We start from the raw sequence: 15,452 nt of genomic DNA on the forward strand, positions 1-15,452 counted from the left end.
CAAAATGGTACAATTTTGTCCTAGTAAGTTAGAACACTGGAAAAAAAAAGATAGAGCAAACAAAATCACTGTCGACGTCAGTTTTATAAAAATGAAATTATATTTGTTGAATTAAATTAGAGGCTGTCTTCTTGGATGGTCACATTTGTGCAACATAAATTCCAGAATAATTTCAATAGTACAATAGAGCAGCCACTGGTTCGCCTCTTCAATTAAATAAGCATTAACTTTCATTTAAACATTCAAGTATTCGTGAAAGGCATGGCTTTTTTACTTAGGATTTAAGTTATATATGTTAGACATATATATATTCCTTCCGTTTTTTAATAAATGACGTTTTAGGTTTTTTATTTTGTTCAAAATAAGTGGTGCTTTAGGATTTCAAAAAGAAATTGATCTTATTCTTCCAAAATTACCCTTATTTACATGATCAAGAGTCATTAAGTAGTTTTTTAGGAAAGAGTTAATTTGATTAAAAATTAAGTTTAAAAACACTCTTAATTTTCATGAAAAAATTTCTTAAGGGGTGTGCATAAGCTAAAAACACCACTTATTATGAAATGAAGAGAGTGGTAAAAAAATGTTTAGACGATCATTAGGGGAATTTAATTAGTTGTAATAGGTTGCTTTTTTATTTTTCAAGTTACTCCTATATTAGACTTTTTATAAAGATTTATGTACTGTTATAAATAAATGAACTTAACTTGATGATGGGAAGAAAATTATATGCACGTAACTTAACTCACGTAAAGAACTTGAGGAAAATCTCAGAGATAGAACCGGTTGTGGATTCATTCAAGGTTAACAAACCACCTTAACAAGAGAAAATAGATTAAATTTTGAGGGTGGTTAGAGACTATTGGATTGAAAGGGGTTCAGAGAGAAAAGCTCTTTTTTTTTTTTTTTTTTTTTTTTTGTATAGTATATATATATATATATTTAGTATTTATTAGTATATTGTAGGTATATTTATATTTGTTATATAAGTTTATAAGTAAAGTTTATATATTTACGACTAACGACAATACTTAAATATACGTAACATATATATATATATATATTAAGTTATATGCAAGTTATACTACATATACCTAAAATATACTAAGAATATACTTATATATATCAATATACTTAGGTTATATAATATATATATATATATATATATGTTTAAGTTATATGTATACTATATTGACTTATAACTTATATATATATATGTTTAAGTTATATGTATACTATATATACTTATATATTATAACTTAAGTTATTTATAGCTTAATTTTTTTCTAAGTTTATAAATTCGTATTTTATAAATTAAGTATATTTATATTATAAGTATATTTTTAGTATATTTTAGTTATTTTTCGAGTACATAACTTTCCGGCAATTAATTTAAGTAGATGTATATTATAAGTATATTCTTAGTATATTTTAGGTATATTCCTAACTTAATATAAGTAAAAATATGAACACAAGTAAATAGAAGAAAGCTCAATGAGCCATATATTTTATTCATTCTTGGATAACATTTATTTGCAAGTTGTAATTTTTTTTTAACTTGCAAATAATACATGAGTTGCAAAGAAATAGTAGAATAATAAAATCACCAATTCTTAATCATTTGGTTAATAATCATATTCGACCAAGATATCTTCAAAGTCTTCCATTTGGTCCGCTCCACTTGATCAAATCTTCAATCTCTTCCTCTTCGTATTCCACCGCTTCTAAGTTTTGGTTCCTTCAGATCTAATCCAATCGCGAATGCACACAAGTACTTGCAAGCTAGATCCGGATAATGAGTGTCTATGGTGTTCAATTTGTTGTCTTCTTGGCTAAATGCACTCTCCGAAGCCAAGGTTGATAAACATTGAGCACATAAGGATATCTCGAACTTTCTTGAGAGTATCGGATGACTTGCCTTGTATTTCTTCCACCATGCTAAGACGTCCAAATCATCTAGTTCCTTGATATCCCCATTTGGCCGCATCAAATAAAAGTGATATTCATCAAAGTTTGCATTACATGAAGGAGTTGGATGTGAATGTAAAACTTTTAAATAGATAAACTTTTAAAAATACCCTTTTTGCTACCAACATCAATTTTTGTAAAATTATGTTTCTTCCATTTAAATGTTTGTTATATTAAACCCAACTTAACAATACCACTACTACCGCAACCACGAAATCTCTTCGCCACTATTAAGTAGAATTAATTTAAATCACACTCAAATAAATCACAAGAAAATAAATTGCAACAAATTAAATTGCTAGAATTAAATTGCGAAAAATAAAGATAGAGTTGGAACGTACCAAACTGAAGTTACATAATTTCCAACAAAGTGAAGGCGGTGAATTCAAATCCACAAAGCTACTTTTTTGTTGCAAAATCACCAACTCCACCAACAATATTATAATTGCAAAATTAATAATTGAAACTATAATAAGACTTTATAATATTTAATTGAGAGAAATTTAAAGTGGTTAATTGTTGTAAAGTAACTATAATTGCAGATTGAGAGAAATAGATGTGAATGGTGTGGATTAAAATGAAAATGTATAGGGGTTATATATAGGGGTGGGGGATGGATTAAAGTGTTAAAAAAAAAAAGTTTGAGGGGTATGTTTTGGGACTTTGTCAACTTTTAAAAAATTGTCTCAACGGTCTACGTACTTTGCATTCCTGTTGGACATTTAAAAAAAAATTAATTCGATGGTTTTCCAGCAACCGATTTAACTAGTTCCGATTCCAAAAAAATCAAAACCGGACCGGTATTTAATAAGCAGAACAGAGCTGTCAATTCCTGGCCTTCAGTTTGGACCGGTTAACCCGAACCGATTGACGGGTTTAAGGTGCACACTCTTTGCCGGAAAATTACGTGCATATAATTTTCTTCCCATCATCAAGTTAAGTTAGCTTATAGTCGTTTGTTTATTGTATTCCATTTCTTAATATAAAAATGGAAAGTACTGCTGACTTAAGTTACAACATGGCGTCATGAAGTGACAATGTTCTTCCACAACTTTGACCTTTTCTTGGTGAAGGAAAATATTGTATTAATCTCCACGAACCGATATTACATTTTATCATCCAAGAGGCAAACCAGAGTTGCCTCACAGTTATTCTATGTAAAATAAAAACTCAACTTGTACATGTATCGTGCTATCTAAGTATATCCTCTATCCAATCCTTGTATTTTTGACTTTGTCGTCTGTTAGAAAATGTCTCCGTACGTGCTTTGCATTCCTGTTGGATTTGAACCAGCAACAATTGAGGTCTGGGAACCTTAAAAGTCCCATAGAGCTAAACCAATTCTCTGCAGCAGTTCTAACTGGCAAGTTTTTGAGAAATCACACTAAAAAAATAGGTGTTTCACATTCTCTCTCTCAGTTCCACATAACAAGCATTTGTCATCTTGACTTATCCCCATTTTCAGAAGTCTATCCTTTGTCATAAGTCTCCCATGTAATGCTAGCCAGCTGATAAAACTTTTGGAAGGATCTCTTTACTCCATATCCACTTGATCCACGGCCATTGATCTTGTACTCCAATACTCCATTTATACCCACTGCTTATGGAGTATTTGCCTGTCAAAGTTAGCTTTAATATTTTGGATGTATGAATATCGTAATTAATAAAACTTTTAATTAATTAACGGGTGTAAAATATACATGTTTAAGGTCATTTGTTATTTAAACCTTACTACTAAGAAAACAATTATATAGAAATCGAGACGGACGACATATTCAAGCAATTAGTGGTAACTAGTTACATCATTACATGCATACATTTTTCAATATGGTTTGTTAATCAACTACATAATTTTAAATGTCCATGTACTTTAGAAGCAAACTATGACAAGAAATGTTTCAAACACTGTCCAGGTCACTTTCATTGTCGCACTATTTTTTCAGGAAATTTTGAGAACTTATATCATTACATTTGGGATACTTATGTAATCAGTGACAAGAAAATTTCTATTTAACCCCATAGAAAATCAAATCAAAAATGTATATATTCTACTTAACATGCATGTACATTAACATTTGCATGGCAGCTCCTAGCTAGCTAGCCACACACACAGTACATGTTTCCATTATTACAATTCAAATCGAACTATAGCTAAAAATCCTAAAACTTTATGAAAGAAGAACAGAAAAATTGATCAAAAAAGCTTGTAAAACAACAGATCATGACATTCTACGTTACAATTAGTCTATGTTTCTTATTACTTGAAGAAACTTCCTGCCATCTTAAGAAAATCTCCTTTGCTCTCACCTTCCTCATTGTGATCTTTGGTAGGGCTACGATCACCCCCATGATCAGAATCTGTCTTAAACATACCTTGAGCCATTTTCATGACCCCACCAAACCCGCCACCGGAATCTCCATCACCTCCATCCCTTGGACTTTCATCACCTGATTTTTTGTTGAGCATTCCCTGAGCTTTCTTGATATAATCACCATACCCTCCACCAGATTCAGCATCATCTTTCTCTGGACCATCATCGTCAGCTGATTTTTTCTTGAGCATCCCTTGAGCTTTCTTGATGTACTCGCCATACCCTCCACCAGATTCACCATCACCTTTCTCTGAATCATCATCACCACCGGGTTTTTTATTTAGCATTCCTTGAGCTTTCTGGATATACTCGCCATACCCTCCACCAGATTTGCCATGATCATCTTCCTCTGAATGTCCACCGGATCTATTAGCTTTACCGTGCCCGCCTCTCGGATGATCATCATCTTCCTCTGAACGTTCATGGTGATCATGATGGTCACCAGCTTGTTTCCTGGGCATCCCTCTACCCTGCTGCACATGCTTGTCGTGCCCTATTGAGACATGATATTATTAATTAATTAAAAGTATGGTCTCACCTTAAATTTTTAAAATGAGATCGATGGTCATACAATTAAACATATAATTAGAGCAGGCAGAGGTCTTGTTTTCAGATCTCAAACTCACTCAAAAAGCAGAAAAAATATATCACGTGTTTGACCAGCAAAAAGCGTAGTATCCAAAAGTTATCATATGTATTGACACATAATATAATTAACTATAAAAAGTATGGTATCTGTAACAGTTTAAGCTTTCAGCTGAAACGATCACATGATCTAAATACTCACCTCTAGCATAATCATCATTACCTTCCTCGCGATCATGATCGTAGTTGTCACTGGATTGTTTCTTTGGTGGCATCCTTTTCTTATGCTCTCCGTGCTCATCACCATCATCATCATCTCTTGAATTGTCGGCATTGCCCCTTGGGCGATGCTCCGAGTCCTTGTGCGCCGCAGTAGAACTAGTTGTACTCTTTTTGGCTGAGGTAGCACCTGCACCTGCACCCGCTTTTTTTGCATTCTTGAGCTCATAACCATGGAGATAATCCTCAGCTTGCCCCACATACTTACCGATTCCTTCTTCGCCTAATTTCCCGTATTTTTGGGCGGCGCTAAGGAGGTCGGCAGCGGCTCCGGCAAGCTTTCCAGTGTCCAATTCTTCTTTTGGTTTGCCGTCGCCGCCGCCACCTAATTGAGATTGTGCAGCTGCAGCCAGCAGCTTTGCACTAGCCATCAGCTCAGAGTTTGTTGGCTCTTTGTGCTCATTTGGATTATGAGCACCACCCGCGCCGCGGCCTGCACCACCCTCGCCGCGGCCTGCGCCACGGCCTGCACCCGTCTTGGCGCCACCACTTCCGGTGGCACCACCTGTCTTGGCGCTGCCACTTCCGGCAGCACCACCTGTCTTGGCCCCGCCACTTCCGGTGGCACCACCTGTCTTGGCCCCGCCACTCTCGGCGGTGCCACCTGTCTTGGCGTCACCGCTTCTTGCAGAGGCAGTTTTGGCGCCACCGCTTCCGGAGGCGGCAGTCTTGGCGCCACCGCTTCCGGTGGCAGTCTTGGCGCCGCCACTTGCTGATGTTTTCTTTTCAGGGTGGTCATCGGAATCATCCACGTCATCATGATGTTTTGTTCTTTCAGGGCGAGGAGAAGTTTCTTTGTCACTGTTGGACCTGAGAAATTCCTTTCCTTTTGCAAAAAGAGCGTCCATTGGATTGAGTTATTGTTTGGATAATGAGAAAATAGTAATAGTAGTATTTGAAAATAGAAAGTGTATCAAAATGTGATTCAAATGACGAAAATGGTGAATGTGAAAATTTATATGGACGCTTTAGAGATTTTCACTGAAAAATGGGACGCTGCACAAAACTTTCGTAATTTTATGGCTTTAGAGTAAGCTTATACAAGTGAACAACGATTATTTTCCGCATAATACTTTCATCTTCAAATTAAAAGAATAAAAAGCGGATTATCTCACATTCCACATATACGCATTAAAATGTTGTTAATTGTTCTTTCTTTTTTCAGTTTCTTTCAACAAAATTTACAAGTCATTGTGAGATTTGTGTTTGACTGATGGCATGAAATCCGTTTGGATCACGCACCAAAAAATTGATGAAATTAACTCAAAATTTTTGCTTGATAGTATGGCTTAAGATAGGAGTTTTAAGGATTCATTCTCGTTAGCATCATTTCCAAATTTCCTTAGTCCGGTTCCCAGTAGCATCACTTTCTTGCTATGGCCTATGTTGCTCGAACTTGTTTAGTGACATGTTTCTTATACGTTCGTTTGAGAGTACTTGATATGAGTATGTAACTTTTTTCTCCCTAAGTTTTACTCCCTCAGTCCCAATTTATGTGATACATTTCGCTTTTCAAAGGTCAATTTGATTAAATTTTGAAGCTAAATTTGATAACATTAACTGAATATTTTAAGATTAAAATTTATATATTTGAAAGTTACATGAAAAGTATTATAAATTGCAACTTTTCTCATATCAATTTGGTGAAAAAATACATCATAAAATTTTGGTCAAAGATCATGTATGTAGTTTGAATCTCGAGAAGCGAAAAGTATCACGACAGTGGGAGTACCATATTTTAAAAAGTTCCCACGACGTACTCACACATTAACACATATGTTGGACATGTACATGAATATTCCAGTTAAACGACAACAAATGAAGAATGCTTTGGTATTAATCAATGGAGAAGACGAAAGGAGGGTGGGGTAAGAGTAATGGGACTAATAGCGGACATTTTGGAAGTTTAAGAAAATATAAGGGATAAAAAGGTAATACACTTGGTCAAAGGAATAGCTTTTTAAGTAGTTTTTAACTTATTTTAAGCACTTTTCTATTTTGCCAAACACTTTAAAAGTTAAAAAGGGCTTATCAGCAAGTTTGACCAGCTTATAAGCTAATCCAAACACCCACTATATCAAGACAATGGAGGATTCATATGCCATATACTTTTCTTGTGGTTGCATCTATTATGTACAATTTAGGCTAAACTCGTGAGTCATTAGTTTTCGAAGTGTCTCATATGTCCTCGAGTATCCATCATTAGTTAATCTGATTTAGACTTTAAATGAATGGAGAATCTTAATAGTCCGGTTAGATGACTACCTCAATGAAAATTTGTTAATGGAGAATCAATTCTTCGCCTTATAATATCATTGTATGCGTAATAAAAAACATTTTGAAAAATTAGACATGAATGATGTTGAGGTTTTTTTTTTTTTAAGTCTCTTAAACAGGGAAAAAGAATCAAATTTAAGTCCCTGTAACAAGTCATTTTCCAACACAAACACTGAACTCAAATTACAACTGAGAATTGGAAAAAAAGGTAATAGCAAATATTAGAGGAAGAATGTACCATAAGGCATGGACGGAGCTAGGTAATAGCAAAAGTTATACCATATATATAAGGAAAAAAATTTTAGATATATATAGACTTCTTTATATTTCTGGAAGAAGGTACCATGCCAAGGAAATGAGTTACTGGAACATAGAAGGGAGATATATATGAGGGGACATTTATCAGACACCGCAAAGCTGCAGTATATATATAAGTTTTTGCACGGGTTGTCCTTCAAACGTACTAATCTTTAATTTTTGTCCCTGCTGATCATTTCTGATTATTTCATAAATATATCCAGATGTTTAATTAGGTTACTATAACATTTATCTTTATATTTTTGTCAATCCCCTTAAAGTTAATAAAGCGCGTAGTATTTTTCGCATTATATTAACCACTTTGAAAGTTTTCATTGTCCGAATAACTTGGGAAACGAGTTACTGGAACATAGAAGAGAGATATAAAATTATACCGCCTTGTGGGAAAATATTAAGGACCATAAATTTGAGGATAAAAATTAAAGACCACCCCAAAATAGGTATTTGCTGAGTATATATATAAATATTTTGTTGGGCTGTCTTATTATTCGGCATTGAAGTTTAGTCCCTGATCCAATAACTTTAGGGTCATTTGCACTTTCGTCTCTATTTTTTGTTGGTTTTCAATTTTGGTCCTTTAAATGGGATGGTTTTCAATTTATGTCCGCCCTCTTAAAAAAATTATGTCCCTGCAGGCATAAGTTTTATTTTGAGGATCAAAGAAATAATATTTGAAGACAAAAAAATACAAACCGAGCAATTGTTGTTATCCAAATAATTGGCCCATATGCATTATTTGAGTTAACTTCACGATATGATATTTGCGCTAAGAATGTAAACTTTTTATCCTCAAATTTCTAAAATTTTTTTCCTTCACTAAAAAAAGTCAATGAAAAAATTTTAAGCTCGAACTCCATCTTAAATTTCGCAAGGCAAAGATTTCACAAAAGTTATGCCAAAGATTATGCCTTATAAACAAAACTTAGTTATGCTTAAGGTAATAACTTCTGTAAGTCATAACTTAGAACTACAAAAAATTTGCCTTAAGGCATAATTATATTATGTCTTATAAAGATAACTGCCTTAAAAGCGTGACTAAATTTCGCCTTAAGGCATAATTATCATGAGGTGACTGGGGCATAGTTCCGACTGCGTGACTAAATTTTAAAAGAAAATCACAAGACAGAAGTTTTTTTAACAAAATTAGGATTGAAACCCGTAATCCTCGGATATTTTAAGGCACTTTTTTTAGCAAAATTAAAGACGACCAATTTGATAAAAATTAAAGACCAGCCTTTGAAGCAAACCTCTAAAAAAAAAAAAAAAAAAATGTTGTTATTCCGGTCTACAATAGTCCCCTACCAGTTTTTCCGAATGATCTTTTTTTTTTTTACCAATTACATCCCAGTATCATAATTATAACGCCACATGAAAACTATAACTCATGAGTCGTGACTATCAGGTAAAGCACTTTTTTTTTTTTTTTTTAAAAAAAAACAGATATCTTAGATGCCCAAGAGTTTGTTTTAAAGACAAAAAATTAAATACTCTGCACCAATTGATAGGATGTTAATTGTTCGTGTATTACTACGAACCTAAGGACTTGGAATATGGTCCGATAATCTTTACTGAAGTGTACATTCGGGTTATGCAAATTATTTGTTGTAAAATTATGTCTCGCCAGACGCCAGTCGTCACCTATTTCATTTTGTCTATGTGCATGCAAAGGCTATTTTACATTGTACCCCAAAAAAAAAAAAACCGCTATGTTACAAATCCAACTGCTAAAGTAAAAATACTAAAAATTCAACAGCAAAGGCTCTGCTGGTCCATCATCAATAACTGGGCACCCAGGCATCTATATCAAATGAAAAGACTTCTTCATGGCCCTTAAATTCGAAAGAAAAATAATCAGACATTATGTTAAAGAATTATCCGAAGATATAAAGAATGTTAAAAATAAAAAAGGCAAACTTAAAGCAAAGACGATGATTGGACTCTATACTCTAGGTATATATTGATATCGTTACATATATTAATGCCAAATAAGTTTATAAATCAGCCAAAAAAATTACTATTTTCCCACTGAAAAATTTTTCAATAAATAAGTCCAAAAAGCATAGTAAATAGTAGAGTTTTTATGAATTATGAAATTTTGTTTAACAATTACATTTTCCAGTATCATAATTATAAATGAGGTGCCAAAAAATGAATTTTATACTAAATTTTTTGATGAGTGTGGCTAAAAAAATCTCTTTTTCTAGCCGTGAATGTAAATGATTGAAATATTTCAAGTATTGAGTACTTGTCTTAAATTTTTAAAAAAAAAAGTGATCACGAGTCATTCATAGACGTGTATGAAAACAGACCAAGGAAAAAAGGAACATGAACCTTGTATATCGAAAGGCTAATATAGAAAGAACGTGTTTAGGACTTTAGGTTGCTGCGATAACAATATTTCTCATAAATTATCAACATTAATTTGTTGTAAAATTATTCGTGGCAGCACCTTAGATATCAGTCTTGTCAAGGCTTGCTTTTGCTTTCGTTATTTAGATAAATTCAGAACAAATAAAAAAATTATTTCCTCCTAAAGTTATAATTTAACTCTCTTTCAAACAAAGGTAGAAGGCTATAACATTAAAATCCAACTATATGTTATGGGTTCCAATCGTAAAAACAATCAGTAGTTAATATTTTTATTAGAAAGGCTTGTGCTTACATCATCAATAACTGGGCACCCAAGCATTTATATCAAATGAAAAGACTTCTTCATGGCCCTTTTTTTCGAAAGAAAAATAAAGGATCATACCCTTGAATGCGATAATTTTTTAAAGAATTATACGAAGATATATAAAAAATGTTAAAAAAAAGATAATGCATAAATTTGTAAGATGTCTTAATAATTTCCATAAGCTGATTAGCTGAAAATGGGGATCCGTGATTGGAAGTCTTGTTACGAATGCCAATGAACTTGTTAGTCATACTTGATACATATTTGATAATAATGCTGTTTTCAAGTGTATGTAGTCAAGGAATTCAACTTTAATATTCTTTTCTCATGATGACTATAGTGACTACCAGTGTTTTAAAAGGCGTTTTCGGAGCGAGCGGGGCCTAGCATTTACGTAAAAAATGTCCCGGCGATGGGTCGGGGCGAAACATAATTACGTAGAGTTTTCACACAAATTTTTTTATTAAGGCGTGGTGAGGGGTTAAAACTTCTTTCAAAGTGAAAACGAAATTTGTTAAATAAGTCCTTAATATAATTAAATTCTCAAAAGTCAGATGTAATTACTCAAATGTTTTAAAAAGGCATATTAGATTTAAAAGTAAATTTTTTTATTAAATGTCAATATATATTCTTTCCTCATTTTCTTAGTTTCTACTATCTCAAAAAAGTGGATATGATTGAAATATAATAGATTGTTCTAATTAGTTTTTTTGTGAGGCTTAATCCAAAAAAAAAAAAAACTGATTTCACGATATATATATATATATATGTGTGTGTGAAAACAGACAATCTATTATACGAAAAGGAGCATGAATTTTTTATAGTAGAAAGGCTAAATAATTTTTTAGAAAGGACTTTATACACTAGACTGTCTTTTTTCAAAATAAGATAATGGATAAATTTGTAAGATGTCTTAATAATTTCCATAAGCTGATTAGCTGAAAATGGGGATCCATGATTGGAACTCGTGTTACGAATTCCAATGAACTTGTTAGTCAAACTGATAAATTTGTAAAATGTCTTAATAATTTCCATAAGCTGATTGGCTGAAAATGGGGATCCATGATTGGAACTCGTGTTACGAATGCCAATGAACTTGTTAATCATACTTAATACATATTGATAATGCTGTTTTTAACTGTATGTAGTCAACGAATTCAACTTTAATATTCTTTTCTCATGATGACTATAGTTACTACAGTTAATTATGCATATGATATATAATCAGGTGGGGTCATTTTATAAAGAGAAAAGACATCATTTAACCCCCTAATCCCCAATAGTAAAATTCACTTTAGCAACTAAACTTAAGTTATATTTATATACCCCCCTTAACAACTTTCATTTCAATTATTTTCCACCCTAAAAAATAATAGCATTCAGTAGTTAATGCTTGTGTTAGTGGTTCTTTACATCAAAATTTACCAACACTTCATTTTTTATTTTCTTTTATTATTTTTTTCTCTTTCTCTTTCTCTCTTCTTTCTCCTAATCCTCACCCTACTGTAACAACCCTATCTTTTTTCAAGACAAAGATAATGAATCATATCCTTGAATGCCACCATTCATTATTATTATTTTTATTTTTCTTTTATTATATTTTCTCTTTTTTCTTATTCTCCTATCCTCACCACACACCACCATAACCACCGCTGATTAAATCAACCCAACTAAAAATTCCATCTTTGTCATCTTCATCTTCCTCCTTATCCTTGTCATTGAACCTCCATTATCATCAACAAAAAATACCATCTTCAATTTTTTTTTTAAATCCGAATTAGTCAAAATTAGCAAAATATCAACATGACTAAAATCTTTATCACTGGAAAAGAGACCGTTTTATTGTTCTTTTGACACAAAAAGTTCAGAATTTCTCAATTGCTGTTGGTATTGGTATACTACAATTAAAATCTTTGACCCATTTAATATAAATCATTTGAACCCTAGGGTCATTTTATAAAAGAAAGGAAAAAAATCAGAAAGAAGTACAGAAGATGTATAACATCATTAGTGGGAAAGAAGAATTTGAAGGATGAGACCCTAGTGATGTTGTTATTGTTGTTTAATTTGCCTATTAGCTAATTAGTTGTTGTTTAATTTGTTGATTAGTTTAAAAGAGTAAAGAAAGAGGAAATTTAAAATTAAAAAAAGAAGAAATGCAATGAGAGGATGGGGAAGAAGAAGGAGAGCCCAGGGGGGGGTAGAAGGAGAACCTCCATCTTTATTTTTTATTTTTATTTTATGTTTTAATTGTATATTATTTTTATTTTATTGTTTAATTGTATAATAATATATATATATATATATATATATATATATATATATATTAGCGGGTCCATCTTTTTGTGTTGTTTACTCTCTTAATTTTTTTTTTTTTTTTATTTTTTGCCGATTTGTATTTAATTAAGATGAGTTGTTAAAGATATAAATACTTAAGTTTAGTTGTTTAAAAGTGTAGTCTGTAAATTCGCTTAAATGATGTTTTTCTTTTAAAACTTCAAGTTTAAAATATACCATCACCGTCTATCCGCATATTTTAATGTCGCGAAAGGAGATGATATTCTATTTAGAAGAACCAATCAACACAACAAAAATCATATTTAAAAATAATTTGAGAAAATTATAATCAAAGGAAATTATTTGACTCCTCCAATTATAACATGCTCGCATAATGAAAAAGGAGGAGTACTACTGTACTAGTAATACCGGAGGAAATTAGGTAAAAAGGGTCATTACAAAATGAAGAGGTATACGACCCCAATATTACCCTTTGTATACCTGGACGATTTTGAAATAACAAATAGGCAACCTGTTATATTATATTTAGCAGGGATCATTGAAAAGGAACAAAAAGCACCAATTCACTAAATTAAACACTCTAAAGGGAAGAAGACCACAAATTAATCCATACAACACAAATTACACTCTAAAAATCACACTGAAGTACATACATACACACACAACTTACATACATACATATTCCATAAGAAAGTGAAACGAAAAGAAACCTAGAACACAACAGCCATAACTAAAAAGCACAGGCCACAATTAATTAAAGAGGTACAAAACATATCTGAACTACTATTTTCTTTGCGAATTTTACACCCCAATAATCGGTAGTTTCTTTTCTCTACTGAACTATCACGATGTACTAAAACACGCCTCGATAATTTCTATCTATCATCATCTAATCAACCACGTGTCTTTTAATACATAGATTGTGACAGTTCAAATAGAAAAGGAAACAACTGATAATTGAAAAGTAAAACTCGCGAAAAAAAGCAATAATTTGAGTTATGTTTTTACCAAACTAATTATCTCTTAACTCACTTCTTGCCTAAGAAGTCACCAGCCATCTTAAGATAATCTGATCCTCCACTCTTCTTTTCCTCTTCATGCTCTCCTTCAGTAACCGGTGCCGTAGTAGGCGCCGGTGCTGCTTCCGCTGCTGCTGCCGGAGCTTTTGTTTCTTCCGGTGCGGCGGTTGGAGGCTTGTCTGTGGCGGTGCCGGTGCCAGAACCGTACTTGTGGAGGTAAGTTTCGGCTTTTTCAATGTATTGTCCAACTCCTTGAGTTTCATCTAATTTTCCATATTTCTGTCCAGCATCAAGGACATCAGCAGCAGCTTCAGCTACCTGTTGAAAAATTGCTTCTGTTACGGCTGATTTACCAAAATAAAAAGTAGTAGTAGTTTAGCTTTAAGAGGAGTTTTTGATTAAATTTATAAATTTAATTAGATTGGCTTAGTTGAGATATTTCAGGTTTTTTGAATATTAACGGGCGTTTAGCTATAGAAGTCAGAATATTTTTCACCTTATTTGGAAATTTTGAAGCGGGAGTTGTTTTTTATTATAGTTTTTGAACGGAAGAAAAAAAAGAAGTGAAAACAACAGTTTAATATGAAATTTTCATGGCCAAGCTATAATTTTCAAATGAAGTGTCCGGAAAAAAAATGAATAATTCTAATGACAAAGGTCCAATAGCGGCGAAATCAGAAATTTTATTAAAAATTCAAAAATATAAAAAAATAAACATGCGAACAAATCTAAAGGGCTTAACTTCTACTATATATAAACATAAAAAATCCTAAATTATACAGATTGTTTGTTTTATTTTAAGTTGACTATTAAAAGCACTCCTACACTCAATAAGCCCGGCTATACTTAATAAAAAAAATAAAATATTGAGAGACAGTTCCGATTATTCAACCTTTTTGCCGCACATCTTCTAAAGAACTAGGATTATTTAAAAACTAACCTTTTTGTTATCGACTTTGGTTCCATCTTTGTTGATGTGGCTTTGAGCAGCTTCTGCTAACACTTTTGCACTGGCAAAAAGCTCAGTTGTGGAACCTGATTCTTCGCCGGTGGTTTTTTTGGGCTCGTCGGTGGATTGGCCACCTGCACCCTTGGACAAAGATGAGAGAAAATTCATGATTTTTTTTTCTTGTGAAGAAAAGAAGAGTTAATTGTGTTGAAGATTTGCTTTGAATAGTGAGGAGATTGATCCTATATGTGTTAGGTATATATAGAGGTACTAGTAACATTTAGTGATCGTTTGGTAGGTATCTAAAATTATTAGTGGATTATAATTCTTCGCCGGTGGTTTTTTATCTCATTTTTGGAATTATTTTATTTCATTTGGGAGATGAGATGAAATAAATTCATGATTTTTTATCTCACCCTTAGATAAGAAGAGTTATTGTGTGTTTGGTAGGTGTATAAATTTATTTCGAATAAATTTATCATTGACCAAACATGTAAAATTAGGGTATATAGATACTAGTAACACCCCTTAGGTGTGTCGGTTGAAGGAAAATATTTTTCTAGAAAATGTGTTCTTAAAAAATAAGTAAATTTTTACTTATTTTTTCATATTTATTTGGGATGTGAAAAATAAGTGAATTTTTTATTTATTTTTTCTTGTTTGTTTGATATTTTAGAGTTGAAGTTGTGTTTGGTTATAATTTTTGTAAAGAATAT

The 15,452-nt window shown here is 32.4% G+C and overlaps 2 protein-coding genes across 2 annotated transcripts; both read right to left on the reverse strand.

Annotated features, from left to right (window-relative positions):
- Positions 1-3,961: 3,961 nt before the first annotated feature.
- On the reverse strand, positions 3,962-6,129 carry LOC132066806 (glycine-rich cell wall structural protein 1.8-like). The gene is made up of 3 exons (XM_059460012.1): positions 5,773-6,129; positions 5,125-5,706; positions 3,962-4,830 (listed from the first exon to the last, which is right to left on the reverse strand). Exons 1-3 carry the CDS (start codon positions 6,047-6,049, stop codon positions 4,223-4,225), a joined length of 1,467 nt encoding a protein of 488 aa, XP_059315995.1. The 5' UTR covers positions 6,050-6,129; the 3' UTR covers positions 3,962-4,222.
- Positions 6,130-13,349: 7,220 nt separating this feature from the next.
- LOC132067870 (nodulin-related protein 2-like) lies at positions 13,350-14,956 on the reverse strand. Its single transcript, XM_059461254.1, has 2 exons — positions 14,728-14,956; positions 13,350-14,105 (listed from the first exon to the last, which is right to left on the reverse strand). The coding sequence occupies exons 1-2, from the start codon at positions 14,902-14,904 to the stop codon at positions 13,797-13,799; spliced, it is 486 nt and encodes a 161-aa protein (XP_059317237.1). The 5' UTR covers positions 14,905-14,956; the 3' UTR covers positions 13,350-13,796.
- Between the last annotated feature and the right edge of the window lie 496 nt (positions 14,957-15,452).

The sequence above is a fragment of the Lycium ferocissimum genome, chromosome 8, assembly GCF_029784015.1.
Source record: "Lycium ferocissimum isolate CSIRO_LF1 chromosome 8, AGI_CSIRO_Lferr_CH_V1, whole genome shotgun sequence".
In the NCBI taxonomy this organism is placed as follows: Eukaryota; Viridiplantae; Streptophyta; class Magnoliopsida; order Solanales; family Solanaceae; genus Lycium; species Lycium ferocissimum.